Source organism: Porites lutea, chromosome 2 (assembly GCF_958299795.1).
Source record: "Porites lutea chromosome 2, jaPorLute2.1, whole genome shotgun sequence".
In the NCBI taxonomy this organism is placed as follows: Eukaryota; Metazoa; Cnidaria; class Anthozoa; order Scleractinia; family Poritidae; genus Porites; species Porites lutea.
In genome coordinates, this window is record NC_133202.1 from 55,207,637 (window position 1) to 55,234,608 (window position 26,972).

At 38.7% G+C, this 26,972-nt stretch overlaps 3 protein-coding genes across 6 annotated transcripts in view; 2 read left to right on the top strand and 1 right to left on the bottom strand.

Moving 5' to 3' along the window:
* Window positions 1-314: 314 nt before the first annotated feature.
* Window positions 315-17,964, bottom strand: LOC140929090 (vinculin-like). Its single transcript, XM_073378941.1, has 20 exons — window positions 17,808-17,964; window positions 16,178-16,285; window positions 14,263-14,434; window positions 13,240-13,554; window positions 12,298-12,522; window positions 11,451-11,596; window positions 10,833-11,025; window positions 10,174-10,319; window positions 9,045-9,207; window positions 8,472-8,623; window positions 7,501-7,693; window positions 7,194-7,255; window positions 6,450-6,585; window positions 5,483-5,574; window positions 4,939-5,044; window positions 4,141-4,289; window positions 3,272-3,387; window positions 2,924-3,062; window positions 2,687-2,777; window positions 315-2,102 (listed from the first exon to the last, which is right to left on the bottom strand). Exons 1-20 carry the CDS (start codon window positions 17,862-17,864, stop codon window positions 1,960-1,962), a joined length of 2,904 nt encoding a protein of 967 aa, XP_073235042.1. The 5' UTR covers window positions 17,865-17,964; the 3' UTR covers window positions 315-1,959.
* Window positions 17,965-20,085: 2,121 nt separating this feature from the next.
* LOC140929092 (set1/Ash2 histone methyltransferase complex subunit ASH2-like) overlaps window positions 20,086-26,972 on the top strand; it is a 31,577-nt gene continuing 24,690 nt past the window's right edge. For all 4 annotated transcript variants that reach the window (XM_073378942.1, XM_073378943.1, XM_073378944.1 and 1 more), the window contains exons 1-3: window positions 20,086-20,198; window positions 22,771-23,084; window positions 24,532-24,595. In XM_073378942.1, coding sequence (XP_073235043.1) covers window positions 20,109-20,198; window positions 22,771-23,084; window positions 24,532-24,595 — 468 coding nt within the window. In that variant the 5' untranslated portion in view covers window positions 20,086-20,108. The remainder of the gene's footprint in view (window positions 20,199-22,770; window positions 23,085-24,531; window positions 24,596-26,972) is intronic.
* LOC140929079 (uncharacterized) overlaps window positions 25,317-26,972 on the top strand; it is a 17,899-nt gene continuing 16,243 nt past the window's right edge. Inside the window, exon 1 of the mRNA XM_073378926.1 lies at window positions 25,317-26,972. This exon is cut by the window's right edge and continues 1,605 nt beyond it. Within this exon, the coding sequence (XP_073235027.1) occupies window positions 25,605-26,972 (1,368 nt within the window). The 5' untranslated portion in view covers window positions 25,317-25,604.

Here is a 26,972-nt window from a genome sequence, read left to right on the forward strand (position 1 = left end):
ATTCAGATTTGGAAGCTTAAGAGACAAATTCACGTAAATCCTTTTTGCCTTTTTGGTTACAAATTGATTATTGGATGCTTTGAAAAGAACAGAGAAAATTTGTGAGAAAATGCTTTGACAAAACGGAAAAAAAGCCCGGATGAAAACTTACCCCCGGGTTAGCGCTAATCGGCTTTCGAACAACTGGGCCCATAAGTCGGCGGACTTCCTGTTTAGGAACCAAGCAGGGCTCTCGAATAGTGGCGCTGGCCAAAGTATCGCAGCTCTTAACTCACAATGCTGCTGACATAGCCATACACTTCACCACAGAACAGTTCAAAGTGACATGAGTTCGATTTATTTTGTCTTTGAAAATGACTAGGATATGCTGAAGCAACCGTTGCGGCATCCTAAACATGATTCAATTCTAAACAGAGATTACCTACAACATTACTTCACTTGGGATTCAATTTTCATAGTATAATTTCTAACAATAAAAAATCATGATATATTATCTTTAATTGTACCAATGAGTTAACACATATTCTGCCTTCTAGAGCCCTTCCACACTCAAAGTCATCAATAAGGGACCATATAATGTAGACCCGACTTTCGAGTCTAGGCATGAAACCCTCTAGTGTGACCATTCTAACTGGAAGCTCCAATACAGCGTTTGCACTAGTGATTTCTAAGTTAAGCAACAAAACAAAATTCGGATTTTTTTTGGCATTTGTATAATGTATCTGGTCATCTCTGGAAGGGAAGGAATGTTAATAATACACCCACAAAATATTCAAACACTAGATAAGAAGACTTCAGAAGGCGAAAAAGAACAAGCAGTTTGGAAATAACGTGCAGAGTGAAATCTAGTTTATCGTATCTGTATTCTACCACGCAAACTAACTGGTGAAAGCTTGATTATTTTTTTTGGCCCACTAATTTGTCTTCATGTAATATTTCTTCGTGTTCTACATTTTGAATATTTTCCATCACCCTTTCAAGCTAAATGTGCTTATATCAAGTTAAAGCGCGCTCCTGTATCCACAGTCACGATGCAGGGATGTCGGATTAAGACTTAATAGAAAGAACATTAAATAAGTTGCGGGCAAGATGACTCTTTAAACTTCCTAAGCCCCGAAATAAAACATTCCTAGCCAACACTGCTTACCATCCCAATAGGGGAAAATGGAGAGTTCAGTATAATAGAAAAAAAAAACGTTTAAATCAAGGGAGGGGCGATCCGCCTTGCCCTAATAGCGTTCTAATAGCTTTCTGGGTTTCGCTGCAGTTTGAAAAGACCTTTAAGACTGGTATTTGCCACGCTATAACGAAGGGCTAGCGCTCAAACTGATCACATGAAACGCTCACATACTACTATTTGCGGCAAAATCCACGGTTACTTGCGAATTAATATTGCGGATGTAATAATATTGCGGATGTAAAGCAAAAGCTGTATGCATTTGCAAGGTCTATGGCGCCGCCGACATCCGGTTAAACACCCGCCTATACAGACTTACACAGTGTAAGGCTCATCGTGGCAAGCGACCGGACCTTAAAACACGGACCCTCGATGAAATGTCCGAATACGCAAAGCACTACATCGCGGTTGCTCTGTTCAGTGATGAACGCGTTTCCTATAATAAAATGCAAGTTCTAACAATAGCTTTCTAAAACCTCGCAAAAACAAACACCTCGTTTAGTAGTTTGGTATAAGTAACAACTGACCAGTTTACGGTACACCTAAAAACTATTACTTCTACTTTTGACCACAACTACCCAATTATCTCTGCCCACCACCTAAAACTACATGCCAGTTTTACTACCAACGTAACAAACAACAAAAATGCTATATAAGTGATTCTAATAGACTGTGTGTGTGTGTTTCTAAATACGCGCGCATTCATTTTTCCAGAAGGATATTTTTGAGAAGTAACCTTCCTCACAATTGTACATATAACTATTTATATCATTTTAAATATCCTATCTTTTCTTAAATGAAATTGCAGCAGAGCGCATCTTTACAGAAGCTGCCTCGGTTTCCTTCACGGCTTGCCGCACTGCACCCATTAAGTTTTCTGCACATCCTACTAAAGTCTCAGTAGCTTCCATGTCCGCTTTAGGATCTGAAAAGTGTAAAAAGTCAGTTATAAAGTGTAACTTTACTAAACAGGTCATACATTTTTCGAGTAACCAACTGATACCACAATAGTACTAAAGAAATAAACATCACTCCTGGCAAAACTTTTTCATAATCGCAACCGCTTTCGAACGCCTGAGTTATGATGAATTTGACAACCGGGGGCATAGCTACCTGTAAGCTTGTACGTACCTAACAAAATGTTGAAGATGTTTTAAAAAATAAAAAGAGAAAGCAAAAGACATTTTAGATAGATGGGAAATAAGCGATAGTTGAAAGGCACAAAAGGTTGGTTCAGAGTGGCTTCTTTTCCTCTACAGTATAAATTTCTCTAATTACTGATCACAAGGAAGCCATTATTGTCCCTTCTTAAATCACTGTTTCACTCCAATATTCAAGAGCATAGCTGCAACACACTGTCTAAGGGCCCCTTAATATCCGTTTATTTTACATAGGAAGAGCGATCGGACATAACCCAAGACTGAGTTTTTGTCGCTGTCTTAAATGCTATCAATAAAACGTAGTAAATAAAAAATAACTGATCTACGAGAAATATGAAGGCCGGCTTACCGTTAGCTCCAATCATGGTGGCCTTGACAGTGGCAACAATCTTTAGTTGTGTACTGATGGTAGGTATTCTTTCAATTGTCTGTGCTAGTGTCTAAATAACAAAAGAAAAGCTATGAGAAACCTCAAAAGAACGCACATTTGTTGCTTCAGCCCATAACCGAAAAGATCCACTATGAATGCACTATTCATTATCTTCATTCCCACTTAATCCAAGTTTTCACTCCTCTCCTGACTCACCTGACTGATTCTCTTATCAGGACAGTTCTTAACAATCTTTGCCGAGTAAGCAGACACTTCTTTGCTTGCTGCGGCTATTTCCTTTGCTAATGCGATCAGCTCTTTCTTAGAACGCTGAGGTTGGCCTTCTTCTGCATCCCTGAAAAAAGAGAACCAATAGACCATAAATCAAAGGAATAATCTGTTAACAAGCACATACAATCTTTCCTACTAAAACTGCGGTCCCTGTGCAACTAAGCAGTGTTGTCCAATAAGGAGCTTGAGTTGCGATAACGTTGACCATGGGTTTCGCGGAGCAAACAGCACCCCACCCATCTCCCCTAGCTTTCTTGCTGATGTCAATTTTACCTCATGAATTGTGACATCTTAGCGAAGAGGATGGCCATCTTCTTAGCAGCTTGAATGAGCTCGTTTCCTTCCTCTTCCCACTTGAGTGCTTCTCTGTGTAAATGATGGGCCGCCATCTAAAATATCAAAAGACTTAATCATTCAAAGGTCTCTTCAAGGTCGTGACTTACTGAATTAACCGCCTAAGGGATGCTGTTTATATTGTCCCTTGGTTACAACCCAAATTCCTAACTTAACTTTGGGAGGCTTTCTCGCAAGGCAGTCGAAAATTCCCGAACGGAATTTGTTTGAACGGTGCGTTTCAGAATTTCCACATTTCAAGCGGTTTCTGGGTGATTCTGTAAATACGTCCTGCAGCAGCTGTGGAAACGCCAGTAAAATGAAACACGCGTACGTCAACGCGGCCCTTCTGACGTTTGAAGCGACCGCGTTAAGGCAGATTTGACTACTTTTTCCGATTTGCGACATTCTCATTGCCCATTATACACCTTGTTTGCCCCCTCCCTATCTCGATTATTTAATACACTCTGTTTGCCCCCCACCACCCACCACCCCCTCGCAAAAAAAGAGATTAAAAAATGCGTAAAATTTAGCTCTTAAATGCTTTCGGGAAAATGCAGTCCCGCCAGAAGCATTTGCAAAACAACAGTTTATGCAAACTTTGGGGCGCAAAAACAGCACACTATGTGAGATTAGAATTATTTCCTTCATTTTCTCTTGGGACAGCTGTAACACCCAGGAGACATCGAAAACAACGCTTAGGCAAACTGAAGAGGGGGGGGGGGGGGAGGGTTAAACAAGTTGATTATGGGCAATGCCAAAGTGGAGAATTGAGAACAATCGTTGCAACTTGTAAGTGACAAACGTACCGCCATTCTGTTGTCCTCGGGTGGTTGTTCTAAAACTTGTTGAACTTCCACCATCTCATCAGATGGGAGGGGTGGGCGAGGAGGTGGCGCAGTGGCCTCTGTAGGGAGGGGTGGGCGGGGAGGAGGCACTTCCTGAACAGGTGCTGTCTCTGTCCAGTGAAAAAAAAAGTGATAATAAATATAAAACACAAAATGACGTCAGAACAAAGGCTCATGTCTTATGCACGGCATAAATCACTGTCCTGTCTGATAACCACAGTTACTATGCATTCATAATATTTCTCCATTTCTGATTGACTCAAATCACCCGGCTAATTCTTCATAATCATCTAGGGGTGACAAAATTCGGAGGACGTTTGCGATATCCAGTGAAATGACGTCAATGGTACAGGATATCGCCAGAAAGAGGGACGGTGACCGGGAAACCCTGGAGACGGGAGCTCGAGAAAATGGCAGAAAATTTCAGACGATTTGGGAAGAAGAAATAGACGAACTACTGCCTAACAACATAGCAAGAATGGCTATGGTAAAACACGACTTGAATTTGCCCAAAAAAGGGTAAATGGCGGAAACGAAGACGGTAACTGAAAATCGATCGAGGTAAGCATGTTTTAACTTGCTTTTAAAGCTCGAATTACTTTGAATGAATAAAAGTAAAACAACTAATGGATTCTCTCCCTCACTCAGAGTCTTATTACAATTCCCTGGCTGATGCAGGCCATTAAAGACAACTAGATCTAAAGCACTTTCATCATAAAGTACTGCACGGTGGGTCAACATAGGTTTTAAGATACTCACCGATATGAAGTCCTGAAATATCTGGAGGAGGTGGAGGAAATTCTTCTTCTTCAGGTTCGGAAGGACCGCAAACAATAACACGTACATCAGACACAGCATCTTGCAGCTGAAAATTACAGTAACGTACACAACCACTCAAATTCGAACCCCATAATCGGACTACTTACTTACTTCAGCCCTCACTAGGAGAGCTGAATTACCCTTCGATTCGACGGATTTCTTTCCTAAAGGAATAACACTGGATCGACTCTCTCAAATACTGGGTAAAAAGCTGAATGGGAGCAAAGTAAAAATTCACAGATTCAAAGTTGTCATGGCTTGCCAAGGCGGCAGACACGAGAGGAGGTCAGGCGAATGAATTGTCATTAGCGTGACGTTAAAACGCTATGACAACGAGAAACGCGAGCAAGAGAGAAATTTACAAAGCCAGCAATCCCCTCATAATCAAGGGCTGCAATTCCTTTTTAATAACAGCCATTTAAACGACGACGTCATTTGAAAACAACAAATAATCTCCCCGGCCCTCTTTGATACCCCATTGTACCTTTCTTGTGGATTCCCGTAATTTCTTGTGTGCATTTTTGTCCGTAGGATTTGTGGCAACAGCTTTAGCATCGATAACCAAAGGAGTGATCGCTGATAAGAGAAAACGATGTATGTTATTGGCAGTAATTGACTAGGATAGCGTTGACCTTAATAGACATTTTAACGTTTTGTGAGGTTAAATAACATTGAGATTATAAGTCCCAAAGATTTGCACTTCGTTATCAAATTTTCTCAAACTTCCATTATGTCAGCTACCGCCTATTATGGGATTGGTTAGCATTATTATTCAGAAAGAACAAGATAAAAAATAGCCCCCTTGCCAAAACTCAGCCTGTTAGAGCAAATTGATGAGGAGATATAAGCAACGTCATGCTCCGATGAAGCTCCGATGACTCCATATAAATCTTTCTAAAATAGGCCTGGGGCCCGTTTCTCGAAAGTCCCGATAACTTTTCGGGCCCGAAAAGCTGTTTTATGTTTGCCGTGTTTTCATTCAAGATCAAAGTTTCAATACTTTTGAAAATGATACAATGAAAATATCAGTTAACGAAGAAAAATTGAGCGGTTTGTGAGCTAGGAACTTTACTACTACTCAACTGGTTTTGATTTCAAAATTTGCCTTTGAATCCGAAAAGTTATCGCGCCGTTCGAGAAACAGGCCCCTGCATCGTTAACGTTACGATCCAAGCCAGAAGGATTTGTATCGAGTCATCAGAGCAAACCAGTACTTATATCAACCCATAAATTTGCACTAACAGGATGATTTTTGGCAAGGGGGGCCCTTCTCATCTTGTTCTTTCTGAATATGTTAACCAATCCCATAATTTCACAAATATGAATTTTTTTGACGTCACACATCTCTTTTCTATTGATGACATTGTTAGTTGTCAACAAAATTTGTGGGCTGAAAGTCAGTTTAAAGGGAATACAGAGTCGGTTGCCCTTCTACTCCACCCTGTACTTACAGTTTGCAAGTGTGTCTTTCGCGGCACCCATCTTGGAAACGTAATCCGGGTCTAAAGAATTCTCCATCTCAGCTTCAGCAACGTCCACCACTCTCTTGGCTCGACGGGCAATGTTAGAACTCTTCGCGATCAGCAACTAATCACAAGAAAAGGATGGCAAAAAGGGGTAAATCAGCGACGGTTTGGGAAAAATGACACCGTAAGCTGTGTGAGGCAAGAACTTTTTTTATCTGACAATACAAAGTGAACGTTTGTGGAACTCCTAACGGCTTCCAACACATCCCTGTCAGACATGTTGCTTTTAAGATATCAAACCAACTTACAGCACCACTCGCGACGCATAAAGCTGAGACTTGTAAGTCTCTATTATGAAGCCAGTTTTTGCGTTTCTTATCTTTGGCCAGAATTGAGTGCTTATGCCCTTTTCCCGTGGTATTTAGTTCTACATTGCTACGTTTAGTGATTGGCTATGAAACATTTCGCACCACTACGGTGATGCTTGCAGCCTTATATCCCGACCTGGATGAAGAGGTTTGAGTGAGTTAAGGTGAAAAGGGCAAAGCCCTAAACTAATCATGACTTGCTAGCACGAGTTTCCCTTCATTTGCCGCCCAATACATCTTATATATATTGCAGATTTGCTTCGAGTTTTGCTTGCTTCACTGCATTGTCAGTATCTGTTTTACTTCGATAGGTCAAAGTATTAACATAGTAGGTGAAAACCGCACAGTTATTTAAAATTACCTGTGGATTTCCTTGTTCCATAGCAGCATTACACATTTCTGCATCTTTATTAATTGCTTCCTCTGAAATAAAAAGTACGAAAATGTTGGCAAAGGCATATCACTTAAAAAAATGGTCTAAGTTTACAGATATTTTGGGTTAGGGTTTGTCGGTTAATGGAACTGATTTGTACAAATAGTAAACGTGGTTCCCGGAAGAAATTTACCAGTCCTGAATTTTGCGTACCATTCACTCAAAACTTGAACCATGTAAGTTAATGGCAAACAACCACAATAACTCAGGAACTGAATGATGACATGGTACATACCGCAGGCTTCAATAAACTTTCCAGTATCTGTAGCACTGTCCACAAGGTTTGTCAGTGCCTGCATCTTATCTTTCCAACCATCACGCATACTTTCAAAATGAACAGACACAGCAGGTACATCCCCCGGGGAATGCTTTCCATAATCCAACAGGATTTTAGCAACATGAGATACTTGAGGGGTCAATTCTTTAAGCTGTAAATAATAAACAAATAAGATAAATGTAAAAAAAATCAAGGAGGCCATTGTTATCAGTCGCCAGCGTCCATTTCAAAATAGAGATGGGGGTTATGAACTTCCCGCGATTTTTAATCATTTGTTGTCACGTGACTAATTCACGTGACAACAACACTGAACATTTTGAGACTAGAATTTATTTTTCAAAAATAAATGAAACTTCAATCCACTGAGGCCCTCCTAAGAAATGGGCGGCGGGGTACGTACGTCCCTAGTCTGAATTTTAAAACACGACATTTCGCGGTGTACTGAGGACGGAGCCATGTCGCTGTGGTATCGTCACTGTGACACTGTGGTATCGTCACGGCCAAGTTGCCTGTCGGCTTGTCAGAATTTTATCCTAACAGGGGCTCGACAGACTCTCCTCTAATATGCTGAAATCTGGAGTTACCTTCAGTTGCTGTTCTACAAAATCAAATGATTAGTGTTAACAGCAAGAGTTCCAGTAACGCAAGTAAGGCAAATGCTTTGATGCTTTTTTTTTCCCACAGGCAAACAAATAACAAATATAGTTTGTCTACACTTCTGCAGGTATGCAGCCAAAACTACAAAGAAATGAACCGGCAAAAGTTGTATTTGACGTGGTGTCAGTTTAATTTTCCATGAAAATAGTAAATAAATGAGGGACAAGAACATGAGATGAATGATACTGACACCTGTGGACTAAAGAAGAGACATAAAAACAATATCTGTTTCACAATTTTCATTGATTAGATTAGTTCAGATTTATACTCACTTCATCAGCATTTTGACGTATCTGATCCAGAAGTCTTTTGTTAGTATTTCCACCAGCATTAGCCAGTTGAATGGCAGTATCAGCTATCTGATTTGCCTGATTTTCAAAAGCTCCTGCTTTGCTTTCAAACTCAGCTTCACGTCCGGGTACATCTACAGCATGAACAGTAATATATATAATCAACTCTCTCTAAAAGGGACACCATTATTGACACTATGTTTCTGTCTTACGAAGTGTCTGCATAGTAAAAAAGGACTGACAAACAGCTGAAAAAACTTTTGGTGACCTTTTCAGGGAAGTGTCCTTTTCATGGTTAAATGTAAACATCAGAACAAAATACTCCCTGCAGGTTAAACAAAAGACTTTTGGCAGCAAGTGATCACACAGCTGAAAACAGCAGTAGTGGCCTCTGTGTTTCAGGAACACTACTATAATTACAACCAATATGTGTTTGTTTTGTTAGTTCCTGTTATCGGAGGAGGGATCTAAAGATCAAACAAAGCTTTTTTTACCAATTATCTAATTACCACTTAATTTACAGGAATTTTACATTATTGTAATTTAGGCCATTACCAGGTGGGGCTCTTGCAGCTTTCTCCAGCTGCTTCAAGTTTGTTGTTGTGTCCATAAAATCTTCTGCGACCTGGGCAATAACTCCATTTTGTAGTTTGTTATTCAGTTCTTCTAACTTTTTTTCAATCTTTTGTGCAATGGCAGCTGCTTGTGGAGAGTTACCCTACAAAGAAACAAAGAAAAATTCTGGTAAGGTGTTATTATACTAGCTTGCAGGTCTTCTTTTACCACAGTGGAACATTAAAGCTGATCTTTTGTGGCTGTTCAATGAAGCTCTCCCACAATTGCCAGAAAAGGTCAGGTGTCAGTATGACACAACTGGAACATAAAGGGTTTAGTTTATCTTTTGTGTCACGATTGTCACTTTGATATTGATTGCAACGTTTTGACTGCACACTGCAGGTCTTCATCAGGCGATAGTGTCAATTTACTGAGTCAGATTATTTGCACCCCCGTGGCTGTTAGTGATTGGTGTATCACGAACCCCACTCATGGTTAATGGGTTTCGATTCAAAGCAAAAGCCTGTAACCAACAGTAACGCAGTTGACCGATGATGGTGATAATAATTATGACGACAATGAAAAGTTTACCTCACTAATGAATGTAACATTTTTTTTTCTGTGGGTTTTGGTTATGGCCTTTCATAAGGCTGTGCTCTAACAGTGACTGTGGCCAATAGCATCTTACTTTTGCTCAGTTTTTGCATAAAACTCATATGCCAGGACTTCTCAGGTTCAGAGTATTCATTTGAGCTTGCAAGAATTTTCCTTAGGGCACAGCTGTGTTCCATAGCACTCTACATCATTGTTTTACAGTTGGGGTGGATGTTCAAAGTTTCAGTCTGTTCAAGATCAACTCAAACAAGAGGTTTGCCTGCAGAATTTTCAATGAAGCTACAGCAACCTACATCTGTAGTGACTGAGGACTTCCTCCAGGACTTTTTGGATGTGTATCTTCCATTTTCTGTGAAGGGTATTTTAACATTCCAAGTTTCTTCATACTATGCATAAATTATGGAACAAGTATTTAACAATTACTGAGAAGCTAGAAGAGGAAATTGTCAAGCTAATTATCACAGGTTATGAATTGACATTTCATATTCCAACTATGCTTATAATTTATTTTTACCATTCCTCTTCTCATCATTTCAGCAATTTCATTAGTTAAGTCATCAAGTTCATCACAAAGTTGCAGAATGGCACTCCTCTCTGGCCCGGAGCACTTGCCCGCGATTGCTCGCCCCTGGTCAATGCATTCACGTATGGCCCTTTCACCTGCCAAAGAATAACACATCCAATTCCCAAATGAAAAAAACGGTATCGCATATAAAATTCCAGTTATGAATTCTTGCTGCATGCATAAATGTTCAAGATACTAATAAACATGGTCATTGTCAACAACTGCATTGGTAAATGGCAGATGAATGGTTTTATGAGACATGGCAACCAGCTCCTAGATTGAGACTAACCCCTCACCTCACCAGCCCCCAAGCCTGGGAAATCCTGGCACACCCCAGCCATAAGATCTCTAACATCAAGGAGGACAGGTGCCCATCAAACACAATAAATGTCAGAAAAAGGGAGGGACACCCACCCACAAACACACATTGACTTGGACACCCACTTAAGCCAAAAGGGTCTGAAGAGGGGTTGTTCATCCACTGATACAGGCCAGCAATAAACCTTCAAACATAAGGGAGAACAGGCACCCATCACACAGATAGATACAATAGTATAAATAGGGAGGGATACCCACACACTGACACACACATTGAATTGGACACCTACCTAAGCCAGAAGGGTCTGAGGAGGGGTTGTTCATCCACTGATGCACCTGATCCATTTTTCCAGCAAATGTGTTTGCTGGTCTACGCACACCTGACTGTTCTTGAACTAGTATTGCATCCTGCATTTGAGAATTCAAATCTTCCAACCGCTGAGCTACCTCTTTGTTTAGTCTTTGGCCTTCAGGAGTTGTACCCTTTGGATGTAAAACATGACATTTTCTTAGTTACTTGAGGTGACACCAAGTTCAGTAGCATTGTAATCAGGTTGTACATGTCTGGACCCTTCACAGGCTTGTATAAATGTTTGTCAAGGCTTCTGATAAGCTAATATTACAGTAACTAAATCATGTTAATTATACCCGCATCTCTACCTTGAAAACAGCTAAGAGGTTTGATGTACCTATATAATAACATGAATCATTACAGGTTTATTAAAAGTACAGTACATCTCATATTTCAGTGCATTTGCACCAGGCAAATTTGCCTTACAGCAACAGATAGACATTATACAGGGTTAGAACAGTAGACCTTAATAACCATACATAATATGAAGATTTCTTGTAAGCATTGTTACCAGATAACTGTCCGTTGAGATAAATTTATATGACTTTCTACAAACCTTGCCCAGCTTTCTAAGCTGTGCCAAATCACCCATCAGTCTATCAAGATCATCGCACACTTTCCTTATTCTTCCTTTGTCAGGTCCTTGACATGCATCAGCAAATTTTCGACCTTGTGCAATACACTCCCTCACAGCCTTCTCACCTAAGTTCAAAATTACATGGCACTTGTGTCAAGATTCAAGAAAACTAGAAAAGCAGACTTGCAGACTTTTTGCATACTGATTAGGCAAGATCTGTTATCACCAAATGAGCCAACCACTAGGAAAAACTGGAGGTAAGTCCCCCAACAAATTTTGAAATCTAAAAGCTCTGAATGCTATTTCCAGCTTTTTTCAGGTATTTCTTGAGAAAAAGCAAAGTAATATTTTCCAAATGAACGGTTATTTTATTTTTTTAAGGTTAAAACCTAGACAAAGCAAAGCCCCTATCTTGTCTCTTCCCAGCTACACCTAACCTTGAGTACACTGTACCTGAGTTTGTTTTATGACAATCACATCTGATTGTGGATAGGCACTACTCTCACAGAGAGTACAGTGTCATTTAAAACAATTAAAGCAAATTTATCAGTTACACATTTTTCGCAAGTAAATAGTAAAACCTAGTCACGAGGAAACCACTGGTTTTTTTGCAATATTAGTTACTTTAACATCTGAATCAAAAATGGCAATGTGGCACTAAACATATCATTCAATAAATTTTACATGCTGAAAAGCAAAGCAAAGCACAGTATATAAAATAATGCAAAGATAAAAATATGTTTATAACAAGAGGGATATCAATCAGGGAAAACAGATTTTTACCATTAACCTTTGCAATGATGTTAATCAACATTTTTGGACCTACCTAATCCACCAGCTGATTCAGTGGGTGTGGTAACCCATTTCATGGCAGGACCCAAGTTGCTGTCAAAAAGAGATGCAGCTTTTTTCATATCATTCAAAGGATCATCTCCACCTTCCTCTTCATATGTGGTGTACTGCAACACTCGGATAATTTCACTGATCTCAAAACACATCTTGCCAACAACAAAATTCCTGTATTCTTGTGCCTCTGCAATGTTTTGCCCTCCTGCAGTAAAGAACAATTTTTTATTGCATCTAATCAGTGATACCCACTGCCAGGATGTCATTTTCAACACTTTATGTTTATCCCATGTTGAAAGCCACTGCACATTATGGAACAAATGGCAGGCAGTCATCACTAAAAATGACATAAAACTTAAAAAATAGGGAACTTCTTTCAGAGATGTGATGATCTATTTTTAAAATTCAGCTAGTCACGACTTGATTTTTTATTTTTACACATTCACCCAAAAGCTAACACCATAAAATGACTCATTATACATTTGTAAGCCCTGCCGAATAATTAGAAATGCAAAACGAACCATCTTATTAACAATAAGCCACCACGTAAGTAAAAGCCACTGGGGGCTCATAAATGGGTATTGCCCTAAAATACATCAGAAGGCTTGTCTGGAAATGAAATTGGAAACTACCAGGTGAAATCAGTGAAATTGAATTTTAAAAGCACTATTCACCATTGTACTGAAGACCAACATAGCACCCTGAATACTTTAAAAGTAATGAAACACTGTCCTGTTGAGATATTCAGCACCAACTCAAGGTTCTTCAACAAAACAATTCAAGTACACATTATGGTAAATACATACCTGTTGTCAATCAGGTTTTTAATAATTAAAAACCTGATTGACAACAGGTATTTAATTAAATTTAGTTTTTGTAAATTTGTAGTTTAATTATTAAATTAAAAAGACTTTAAATTTACCTCTTTGCACAGTCAAAACATAAGTCTTGATTGAAGTGATCAGCTGAGTTGTCATTGCCTTAACAGTAGTGATGGATTTCTTCAGCATTTCAGCATGTACCTGATGTGTCAGCTCATCAATTCTAGCTTCAACCTTTTTTGCCATTTCAGTTATTCCTGGTGTTAGATTCTTCACAAATGTGACAAGTTCCTCCATACTTTCCACAATTTCAGCAACAGATAGGTATTCTAGAACTCCTCGGCAAACTTTTAGAATTTTTCTCACCTCTGCTTCATCAAATGTCAGCAGCAATGCTGATGTTCCCGAAAGAATGCCTGAAATAATAAGGTTGAACATCAAGAGGACAAGAATTTACAACTACAGCAGTTTTTTCCCTGCTCAAGAGTGCATATGTTACAGGTCAAAATTATATTCAGGATAAAATTTTTCTACCTACTTGCAGATTGATTCTCACCAACCTAGACTGAACAATTTTAACCTGAATTCAATTTTGACCTGTAACACATTTGTACAGCATAATCATTGTCTAACTTTGTTAGCTGAATCAGGAAAACTTGTATATTTGTCTCAAAGTAATTTTTTAAACTTCTACTGAAAATTGGTTTCACCCCACGCTAAGCAGGACTGTCAGTAAGGGCTGGGTACTGGGGGCTGGGGATTTCCGCTGGCTTCATAGCTGTTTTATTCCCTTCCATCCGGTACTTGATTATTAACCCCAAAACTTGAAATCTTAGTGACAGCCCTGAGTGAGTCATAAAGGGTGTAAGCTTGAGCATTAGCTAAAATGTAGTTAATTTCTATGATGTCAGTCAGCATAAATAAATAGCAATAAAAGTTGATCCTTACAAAGGAACAATAACTACACCGGATCATAAACCATGAAGCTCAACAGACTGATAAGAGAAAATAATTTTCAACAACAATTTTCTGGGATTTTTGTGATCTGTGGGAGACTGGTGGAGTCCATCAATTAATGAAATAGAAAGTACCAGTAACTTACTTGTACATGTAGGATCACTTACCACGAGCACCATCAATTAACTTCTTACGAGCAGTGGATGAGTAAGGATCTTGTCGTAAAATTTGAGACGCTTCCACTAAAAGAATAGAGGACTCTTCCACTCTTTTAAAAGCAAGCGGCATTTCTTGTTTGAGAATTTCGTCTTTACTGGATGCTGCTGTTTCTTTACCCACCTGGAAAGAAAAAAGGAGATTACAATGTTGAAACTAATTTAAGTTGAACCTCAAGTAAGCAACCACCCAAAATGAGGAGTTCCAGTGAGTCACTTACAGGGGCTGGTCACGTAAAATAATCAAACCACAGAGGGTCTTTACTCAGGAGAGGCCCTGACACATACTTTTAAAAAGAGATGTAACTGAATGCAATTTCTAAGTTATGATATATTATGCTCCATGTTGTCTAGCACTAACAGTTCTTCATATACCGTATTTCCTTGAATAATAGCCGTCCCTCTATTAATCGCCTCCCACATAATAATCGACCCCCACCGCCCCTCTTGCCATTTTTTACCTCCTCCCTGTTAAGTTGAAGTGCAATGTGATCGATTTTTTATTTAATTGGAAAATAAAACTAAAAGTTTAAGGAACAACTTCCAGTGAACAATATTTGAAATAATCACCTTCCCTTGAATAATCACCCCTGGCTATTATTTGAGGAAATTCGGCACTTTAGGTGGCATAGTACACACAGCTACAGTGTAACATAGACATCAAACCATTCATCAAGTGGAACAATGATAATTTTTAAAACTGTCTTCCTAAAAAGTGGTCATGGTTGCTTACGAGAGGTGGTTATTTACGAGAGGTTCTGATTATGGGGATTTGACTGGCAAATTTTGGTGTTTTGGATAGGTGGCCGATTATGGGAGGTGCTCGCACATGGAGGTTCAACTGTATTTGTAATGCTAAGGCTTTTCCTCTGATGCTGAAAACTGACTACTGTTAACACTGAACTGAGCAATGTTTACTGATGTCTTGTGTCTGCTACTTTAACAACAACAACTTTATTTATTGCATCTAAGCAGTTTACAAAGTGAAATTTACAAAATACAGCAAATTATTATACAATGAATGCAAAAATAACATGAATTGAATAAATCTTACGTGATTTTCACTACCTGCCAATAGTATACATGTACAACTGTACCCCAAAGCGGAGGTGAATAGTGGTGGATATACTGACAAGAAGCGTTGGGGTATACATGTATATCTGCTGCTATTAATTCGAACCGACCCGAGGGGGATAGTTTTCTAGTATTTACCAAATCAGTTGCATAAAAAACAAAAAGGAACTTTTTGTAAATAAAACACGTGACTCACTTACTTAGAGTTTGTTTACCTTTCAATTGACAATGTTTCGGCGATCATTTTTTATGATTTTGTTGCAAATTCAGTAAGAAAATTTTTCCTATCGACCAGTATACACTGACAAGCCAAATTTTGTCTATTTCTTGGTATTTGTTGGTACAGCTGCTTCATTTACCGCTAAACTTTCATCTTTCGAAACTGTTGTGAGCAAGAAGCAATTTTGAACCCTTTCCAAAACAGTGAATATCCAAGGATATTCCAAGTTACGGGAGCCAATCAGAACACGCAAAAATAATTGCTATCCACTGATTTGGTGAATACTAACACAGGCTAATCGTGGCGGGCAGTGACAATTTATAAAAAGCCGAGAAATAGTTATATATATCTAAGTGTCTAAAGTGAATAAATAAACATATAAATAAATAAACAAATAAAATACAAGAAGAATGAACTAATCGAAGGAAGTACTGTACACACTTATTTACTAGTTTAATAATATAGATAGTTATTTACACAGGAAGAAATTATTATAAACCATGCATTCATGGAAGAAGAATTGCTACTTTTGAAATCTCATCTTTAAGGAATGATTTACAACAAAATACACACCTTGACAAGATTCTGAACAGCTGTGCCAACAGCTTGCACTGGTAATGCCAAATCAGGCATTGCCTTGCCATCTTCAGCTTCTTCATGAAGGATAACTAGCGTGGAAACCTTAAGAATAACCAAGCAGTGCAGACATTAGAAAAATAATCACAGCACGAAACAGTCACATTGTATTATCACAGGTCAAAATTTAATTCAGGTTAAAAGGTTGATTCTCAATTTCCTTTTTCTCCTAGCCCTAATTATTTGTGAATTGAGGCAAGGATATCAAGGAAATTGAGAATCAACCTGTGTTAAAAAATTTTAACATGAATATAATTTTGACCTGTAACATATGCAAACAAAACTCTACTTGCAATCAGGCAGACAACTAATGCAAACATGACCTTATAAAACAGTGGAAGCAAAAACAATGATGCTTTCATGCAAAACAGTGTAACAGGACAGGGGTCAAGATGGGAATACAGGGACCCCAATAATCAGTTTTTTATGAGGGCTGATTTCTCCCTTAAAAATTCATGTATTTCTCAAAAACAAATAATTTTGCAGATCTCCACTGTATCATTGACTGCCAACTGATATACTGACCAATTTCCAGAAAAATCAAACTGCATTAATTTGACACCTCCTTGAAAGTATCAGGTTTTCTGATCATTGATTTTCCATGGGGTACTCCCTGCATATCCAAGTATGGGAATATACATGATAACAAGACTAATGGACACTATTAGACTCATTATATAAAAACTGATAACTCATGACCAATATAAAAGTAACTTACAGCCTGTAATAAGACTTGCATTACTTAAACCCATCCACCTATATTTGCTGAATAAATGTTATTTAAAAAAACTTGTTTCAATTTTTTTAAAAAAATACATCCCTTATTTTTCCTGTCTAGCTCCTTGACATTCTTCCACTATGCACAGACACTAACGTCTGTTGAAATTCCATGACTTGAAAAATTAGATTCAAAACTGGTAAAAATATCACTCATGAGCTAACTTGAATTTCAAAACATGTAAGCTTATTTTAAAAAATATTAAACAGGAGCAGGGAAGTAAATACATATTTTCAAGGTTCTTACTTCAAAACTGTTTACTATGTGCAGCAATTAGCCCTTTTCAGAGTAAAAAATTAATGTTTACTTTTTAGTCAGGATTAAAAGAACAGTCAACTACCCTTTCATATTGTTTATTTTACATAACAAAAGACTCTACAAGAGCCTGTATGTAAAACTTGTAAACTGGAAAAAAAAAATATTGAAAGCCTCTCGAAGCTTTCAGCGGAACTACCACCAGTAGTAAAAAAGTAAACCCTCCTTTGAGATCGATCGTCCACAAATATCGTAAAATCGATGATGGTTTTTTTTTTCACTCTTCAGTCACGTTCTGGAATTTAAGATCTAGACAGTGTTTACAAAATCTGTCCACTAAAAATTTAAACTCAAGACCCCAAGTTGAAAGCGTTGGTATCAGACAACTGCGCGAAAAAGCTAAGGAAAACAGACAATGGTGTTAACACAAACGAGTATCTGTATAAAATACTGTACAAATAACAGTTAGAATAATCAGACACAGTTAAATATCTGAACGCAGGATACTCGTCTGTCTGTTAAATCACCTCCTACCTGTTGGGCTACGGGCTCCAAGATCGTTTCGATAATTTTGGTGTGGAAAACAGGCATTTTGAATGTCCTTGCAGGAGTGATACTCTTCGTAGGTGGCAGAAACAACGTAAAATACAGAACAGGAACTAGTAGAACTATTCGGAAACGTCCACACCTTCAAGCAGCACCCAGCCCCGCACAAAAATGTGTTCCTTTGCGCGGAATGGCGCCCGCGTTATTCCTAGGGGCCTACCAGCAGCTTCACAATTTCTTATGGCTTGTAGTTCATATATGATCATTATAGTGTACCGACATATATTTTCTTTGGCTAAGTAACTCAAGCACGCCAAGTAACTAAAGAAAGCCAAGACACTCAAAAAACCCAAGACACTCTACCTTAAAGGAAATATATCTCGGTACACTATAATGATCATATATGAGTTACCTACCTTTCTCATTCCAGGCTCTTCTCGATACTGTAGAAAAATATGAACGGCAAACTGATCCTTAAGGCAAGGCGATGAAGAAGTAAACAAAAGAATAGAACAAAAATATATATTTTTAAACAAATTGCCCAAAAGATACATATTTTTTGTTTAATTTTTTTGTTTACTTCTTCATCGCCTTGCCGTAAGGATCAGTTTGCCGTTTCATATTTTTCTACAAGCTTAATTGTACTGATCCAGGTCTACAACTGCGGCGAGACGGCACCACTCAACGGTTTGTTGCCGGCTGTGGACTTGCTGATATTTTATGCGAAAACAGACGTTTCTCCTCACTCATCGCCTCTAAGGGACGTTTCGCGAGGAGGAACGTCTGCGACTCAGTAGCCTGTTCCAGGCTCTCAGGTAGTGGGGAAGACGCGAAAGTAAAAGGCACGCGAAAAGTTAGCGGGGCAGTTTCCTTCCGTTTTATTTTCGTGTTCGCGCTTTCTCACCGGATGTTTTCGCAGGTTACTCGGAGCCCGGAACTGAGGCTAGCGACTCAGCGACAGAAATTTCATACTGATGACGTAAAATCTGTCCGCAATCTGGTCATAAGCGCTGATTGGACGGTCCGTTAATGTATCGAGACGCGTCAGCGTCACTGTTTTCTATTTTCAATTCGCGAAATGGTAAGCTTATTTTCGTTGAAGGTTCTTAAAAGATGTTCAAAAAGTTCAGTTACTCAACAGCGTAATGGTAATGTATCAAGCAATACATTTGAACAGAAAAAAAAATAGATAAAGGCCTTTTTAAAAGTACACTCGAACCTCCACTAACGGCTACCTCTCTGCAACGGCCACTTTTTTTCTTCCCGGCGGGCAGTTCATACATTTAAAATTAAAGGCAAGGCTGATCGGAAAGCTAAGGGTTGGGGTGTAATTTCCAAATTTATTTGCCCAATATTTCGACTTGACAAAACTAGTCTTCATCAAGGGCTAGAAAAGCTAAGTCCATTCACTGACACTGACTCTTGTTTAAACCTGCACCTCTCTGTAACGGCAACGGCCACTACAGCGTTTTTGCGCATCCCCAACTACCAAAATGACCTCTCGACAACAGACAGTTTTTTTCAGCGAATGACGAAAAAGTCGGGAATGGTCACGAAATTTGATCCGTATGGCGTCTTGTTGATTTGATTGAGTTCCATAATTCTGCTGCAGTAAGCATAAATTGTCTACAATACTTATAGCGAATGTTGCGAGCCTTGATCGTTTGGTCATGTTAAAATTTTGATTCAAAACAGTATTTAAGTTTTTTGTGTCTTCTATCTCTTTCTATCATTTATGATTGGATTCCTATTATGGCCCCAGTAGGCATGAACTGGGCACAATAAATGAATAAACATGATATGTTGTGCTCCCTAAAAAGAATATGTCATATTACACTCTCACATGGCCACTTCTCCACCCCAAGGTGGCTGTTGCGGAGTGGACTGCGACCAGTCTCTTATTTTTCTTTGCAAAGTTACTGCACGCGAAACCCAAGCGCGCCGCGCCAGCGTCGCGCGATAAACGAGGGCGTCTTTTCTCGTCTGGTCCCACTCCCTTCTAATATAACGTCGTGGTTTGCAATCGCGCTGGCTGAGATAAGAACTAGATGGATTTTAAGAGAAAATGCGGAATGCAGTCTAGTTGCGGAGAGGTACTTGTGAAGAGTTTTAAGTGAAGAGAGGTAAAGAGTTAAGGTAAAGAGAGGTATTAAGAGAGGTACGAATGTTCCCCATCAAGCATGCGCAAGAGCCATGTTGTCCCCACTTTTTTCTGAGAAGACCCGAATGCGAAGACCCTAGGAACAGGTTTCTGCCCAGGCTCCTTTGCGTGGAAACAAAGAATCAAACATGGCGGACGAAGACGTAGAAATGGAGAACTTTTCCGAAGAACGAGCCGAATCGGCGAGTGATTTCGCAGCAGACGATGAAAATGAAAAGGTAAACGTCTTTAAAGCGGTTCTACTTAAAAAGGGTTTTTGAAGAGTAGGGTATTCTAAAGTTTCTAATTAGTTTGTTTCTGTATGGTCCGACTTGTCAAAAGGTTTTTCGGTGATCTCGCCAACGAGTTGAAGAGTTAACTCAGTTCACTACCGTTGTATAAGACGTTTTGCTTACGTCTCCTCTTTGCTAACGTTACGATGATCGTTTCGCTATAAACGCCCATCTTGTAAGTCAGTTAAGATGAACAAAATTTCCTCTGTGGAGTAAGATTTTTACTCGATATGCACGATGTTTTTTTCACGCAGTCGTCGTTGGTTCTACAACGCTGCATCCTTGTTGAGAATAAACAATGAGATTTCGCTTCTGTTTTATCTGTGGAAATCATCGAATTTAATAACATAAAATCTATTCACTTACTGAAAATACTATTGCAAGTACAATCACACCCTGCTTTACCCGCTTAATAGAGCGGTTTTCACTTGACTGTCGAAAGGGATTGGTTTTGGTTTTGGTTTTGGTTTTTGTTTTACTACGCCCTTTGGTTGGCTAGTGTATTTACTTTGGTTCTGGTTTTACGACAGTCAAGTGAAAACCGCTCTAAGGACACCTCGTTTTTACGAACAGTTTGCTTTGTCCTTAAAGAAAGAAAGCCCTTACAGTTTCTCTAAAGTTTAACCTGCTTAATACAGACACCCCATTAATACGGACACTATCTATGCACCCCCTCCCTCCCCTCCAGGGGCCGTATTAACAGGGTTTGACTATATCGCAAGTAAACACAAGAGATTGGCTGCAGACTTTTGTGTGTTGTTTATTGGAATTCTTAAAGAAAAGTGCTGTACTATAATTTTTGATCAGGTACCAAGCAAAAAGTTTTCTTTTGGTTTGTCGAAAAGCTTAACTGTTCAATTTGTTGTCAAGTAACTTTTATGTACTAAACTGAATACGTAACAAATTTTATAACACATGTTGATCATAGTTGTTGGTTGTAAACCATGAGTGAAACTTGTCTGAAAAATGACTAATTAGATAGTTTTAGGCAACGAACCTAACACATTATTGAAATGACAGAAGACATTGTGTCATTCCAGAAAATACTCATACAGTACCCCCAAAGAATAGTCTTTCAGATGAGACCCCCCCCCCCCCCTCCCACCTACCACCTCGGAGTATCCGTTCCAGAGGGGACTTATATAACACCCCCACCCACCTGGAATTTCTGCTTTCCTTTTAGTGGCCTAAATTTGTAGCATTTAGAAATTACTGACTGTTTATTGCCTAAAAATCACTCTCCACATCTGTAGACACACCTTTTATTATCCCTGATACATTTTCTTTGTTTTAAAAGACAGTCTTTCTAATGTTCATATAATATAAGCACGCTTGATCTAATGTCATTTCAACAAAAACATTTACGTAATACAACAACTTGCAAACCAACTGTGATTTCTGCAACACCAAACAACACCAATAACTTGAAAGTGAAAGAGGATGCTAGAATTAGAACCTAGAGGTCAGGAATTGGCTGCAGGTCTGCAGAACTAAGGAAAGTTATGAAATGTTAAAACTACAGTCGTGTTAACTCTCCTGGATACTCTGGGAGACTCCAGATTTTGGACCGTATCTCCCTGTCTCCAGATTAGAGTCTGAAATCTCCCTGATAATCGCCAAAGATTGCTAATTCTTGTAGACTCAAATTTCTGACTGTAAATTTTAAATATTTTGCATGCATTGTTTGAGCCATTTTACTGTTAACATGGAACGTTTCCTCATAAACTTCAGTATGCCATTGTAATTTAGGCAATAATGTGGCTAAATATGATCTGTTTATATTGTATATAATTTTATGTCGATGGCGGTCAACGACTGAGTATTTTTTGCACAAATTACGTCGTATGCCATGCAATACGAGGTCATTTATCATCTTGTCCCTGTAAATTCTCAGTAAAGACGTAGGGGGTAGACAGCCCTGAAACTCCTTTATAACTTGATGTTGAGTTTTTGATAATTAAAAGTTAATGTAAAATTATTGTATTATTTTTATTATTATTATTATTATTATTGATACTATTTATTTATTTTTATTTGAAATTTACTTTTAGTGTAAGTGATAAAACATTACATGTTAATTAACCCTCTAGAATGAATGTATAATGTGTAGCATTTCTGAAACAATTTTCATGCACATGATTTCTCACTAAGCACATGGTAAGTAAGAACTTGATCAGCCTGAACCCCAAAATCGTATTTTCTTATATGTGGGCATTTATTAAACAACAACAACAACAACAATTATTTTATTGCACATCAAACAGATTACAAGGATTAAATTTAAGACTGAACCAGTAAAGGGAAATATTTCAGGCAACCACAGTTAGCTACTTGTAATCGAAGTAGGGCATGAAGTTCAGAAGAAAGAAAAATAAAAACTCAACAAAATTATAATTTTTGTACTACATGCTCATCCCATCTCTTTTGTTTATGATAAAAGTAGAGTGCAGTATTAAAACATAGTGAAGGTGGGTGCATTCATTTGGGACTTATCTTAGTTTGTGTCTATTATCTACAGATGGATGGGTATGATGCCTTGGAGAGTGAGCCAGAGATGAGAGTTGATAGAAGTCTGACAGACAATGATCTGTTGATTGCCTTAGCTCAGGTGTCTGAGAACAAAGACATGTTACCTGGTAACGGACACATAGGTAAACATGATCTGACCTCCAGTTTGAGTAGCAGCTTAAGCAGTTTGAATAGCAGTCTGAATACCAGTGGTTTACTTGGTAAAGGAAAGGAATCTTCAGGCACAGTGCCGAGAAAATCAGCCCGAGGAAAACGGAAACTGGACAGCAGTCAACAGTTGTCTTCATCTAAGAAATCAAAGGGGTGAGTTATCGTTCTCCTCACCGATAAAAGAATCACTTAATACAATGTTAGCTGTGATTATTAGGCTTACAGTTGCATGCTATACAGTACCAGCAGGTCTTGAGATTTACTTTTTAAATTTACTAGCATAGTGAGTGGAAACAAGTGTAATGTTACTTGCCAAAAACAAGTGGAAAGAGGATGTGTTTGTGGTTGAAATATAAATCTTGTAATCATAGAAGCATAAAGTGATCAGTATTAATTTTATCTTAACCCATTCACTCCTGGGAATTTTGCGGGAAAATGCCTTTTGAAGTTAGTCAAGCCGTTCTCATTTGTCTGAATTAGTTACTAACTCTGGACTGTGTTACTGAAAAATGTGGCTACATGTATGTTGTGGTTCAGTTTATCCTTTAGTTTAAATTTTATAAAAATTCTCATCTTCTTTCCTATATTCTCAAAGAAAAAAGGAATTTATATTAGTTTCTGCTTACTGCAATGCATAGAAAGCCCCAAACAAATATTTATTAAACTCATCGCCAATAGATGAGCTTGGGAACTGGTGCCTTAGAGGTTGGACAGGCGCCTGAATGCCTCAGGCATAGCAAGGAGGTATCCATGGCAACCCTGTGAGCAGGAACCACCCCTGCATGCATCCACCAACTGGCACCGTCACACTGAAAGAAATCAGTGGAAAATACTCACCTGAACCCATACTTACCAATGCACAGAAGGGGAGGGATGGGCTGGGAGCTAGAATCCGTAAAGATTCGCTTAAGCAACAGGTCCGCAAAGGTCAGCTCAAATATGCCAGCATGAGATGCAACGTACAGCATAAGATAAGCAAAAGGCTCCTGCGGTCACTCCACAGATCACCTATGCCTGAGGAGGAGACCGCTGACTGCATTGGCTTGCAATTTAACTTTGCCTAAATTACATTTAGCCACATGTATGGCATATTTCACCATCAAAGTTTTTCTATGTTTTCATCCTGGTATTATTACACTCCAATTTCCAGTCATATCATGCTTCATACAAGTTTATTTGTAGCTCTTATTGCCAGTAACACCTTCCAGTTCCAATGCTAGCAGCAGCTGCGATAAATAGCACAGTTGGTTAGTGTGCGGCTGTCTGTGTGGCAGGTCCCCAGTTCAATTCCCGGGTGTGACCACAAATCCTTCATTTGACTTCCGTCCTTTCCATGTAGCTTTACGTAGCTTAAAATACCCATAAAATGGAGCACTGATAGAGTGAGGCAGGGCAAGGGGGGAGAGGGGGAGGGGGGTTGGTAAAATGAGTGTACCGTCTGCCTCAGGTTTGTTAGTCAGATGACTATTTTGAGCTACTGACATAAAATAAGGACTCTTAACCTTCTTTTTCCCTTTAACTCACATTCACATCACAATTCCTAGTTTGAATGACTATAACATTGATATTAGATGCTATAAAATTTTTTCTTCTTCGCTAGTGATCTACCGCCATCTCAGAAGCTTCCTCCACATGGCTACCCCCTAGAACATCCTTTTAACAAGGTCAGTCCATACCTTTGTTAATAATTTTAAAGCCATACTATGGCATGAATATTGCCATGCCCCAAATCATGACTGGCACTAACTGGTTGGTAGATTTTATGTCATAGTCTTGTTGCTCGTGTTTTTCAACCATTTTCATTGTGTTTGGTGTTGTTGGAGCCTCCCACTCAGCTGTTCTTAGGGTCGGACCATCTTTTTGAGGCTTTGATCTTTAAACATTTTATTATTATTATTATTATTATTATTATTATTATTGTTATTATTATTATTATTATTATTTATTATTGCTGGCGACAAGAGGAACCCGCAATCCTAATCTCCAGGTTGTTATTACGCATGAGTCGCATGTACAGTGTACTGTATGTAGCCAGCATTCGTTTGGACTTCCATTAAGAATGAATGGAATGTACACGCAATTTGATCGCGCGCGTTTTGACCTTTTATCTCTCGTTATTTGATCACGCGTGTTTTGACTCTCACGTGAAACTTTCGCAAAGCACAGCGATGGATCAAAAGCGTTTTTACCTTCGACGTTGTCGCCCGTACTCCTTAACCTTTGGTTGTTACTAGTTGTTAATTTAATTACCTTCCAAACGAAATTTTCTAAACGGAGTAAACTTCCGTTTGGAAAGCAAATTGCAAAGTAGTTCTCTCGTTTCAGTGAATTTAAAACTATTCTTAAGTGAGATAAAGAAATTTCATTGAAGCGGGAAAACTTCCTGTCCTGGAGATGTTATTATCATTAAAATGGCTTCATTTAACGAAGCAATCATTTTTTTACCGTCTTGTGCAGTCTGAATCATGAAGGTTTGCGTATTTTGACTCTCTTCTATCAAAGCAACCAGATAATTTCTGCGGTCCTTGTCTCGCCAGATCGCGTTATTATTTACTGTGTTCATTGTTCATGAGACTGTGACGACGAACTGGCAAATTAGTTCGTTATCTGTACATTCGGTGTAGCCGGAAAAATTCAAAAACCAATTTGAGTGACGAGTTTACTTCTAAGGTGATGGCAGGACGTTCTGTTGTGCTGATGATGGCCACTTTGCTTTGCTTTACGACGTTTTTTTCTTGCGTCAACGGAACGAATCCTTGTCGGATGGAAAAAGGAGCACCCAGATTCGAGACTAAAGAAGGAACTAACACAAAGGATTTTGTGGTAACTTGTAAACTAAACAGCCAAGTTCGTGGAATGAGGTATCGGTTCGACATCAGCTGGGTTTTAAATACCTTCATAGATGCTGAGAGCAAGACTATAATTGACACTACAGTCTGGTTCAGCTGCTTGTCTCCAATGGAACTTGAATTTGTTAATCCGCAGTCTCAGAACATTGTTAAAAAGAATATTATACTAAGTCTGTCATTCAAGGGCGAGTGCCAATTGTTAATGGAAAATCTTGTTGTGTGGGCCAAGGCAACCGATTTACGTGTATTAGGTTTTCAAGGGAAGAAATTAAGCGTCACTCGCTCAACCAATTTAACTGTTGCAAAATACTTTAAAGAAATTTCTGCTATCGCTGTTGACAATCATGTTGAAAATTTACCAGGTATGTTTACGGATACAAGGAATATCTTTCCAAAGATGCAACGAATGGCGTTATACCATATGTCAATTTCCTGGGTTCCGGAACAATGGAAGTCTACCATGCCTCGGTTGCAATACCTCTACCTGAAAAATAACAACTTGACCAAGCCACCGCAGTTCCCTTGGAATAACTCCTCTCTTGAAATCTTTCGTACGTTAACAAAAACGGAAGATTCCATTGAACAAGACGTGAGGAATTTTGGAGTCCATGTTGCAAAAAACATATATGTCCGTGGCTTAGACTTGAGTTACAATAAAATCGAAGATCTATCCTCTCATGAGTTTCGCGGGTTCTTGCATATAATACGTCTTGAAGGAAATGGCTTAAAAAGCGTTGGACCAACATGTTTTTCTAATTTGAAAGGAATCCAAACGATTGATCTGCGCAGAAACAAACTAACTTCCCTGCCTAAAAATCTATTTCAGGGATTAAGTTCCCTGTTAAATATTTCTCTTGGAAAAAACAACTTATCATTCCTTGAACAAAATCTGTTTGAAGGATTGGAAAATATCAAGCAAATTCATCTAGGACATAACAATCTCGCTTCTCTTCCTGATGGATTGTTTCGTTCTCTTCGCAGTCTGGAAGGTGTGCGTTTAGATGCTAACAAGATCACAAAAATTGAGCAAAACCCATTCCCCAAACACTCCGGTTTACGCTGGCTTAATCTCCGAAATAACAAGCTTTCTTCCTTTCCTTCCTGGATTTTTGGGCTAATAAAAATTGAAGTAATTGATCTTTCATTTAATGAACTGACATTTCAAGATCTTGAGAAGGCATTAGAAGATTTT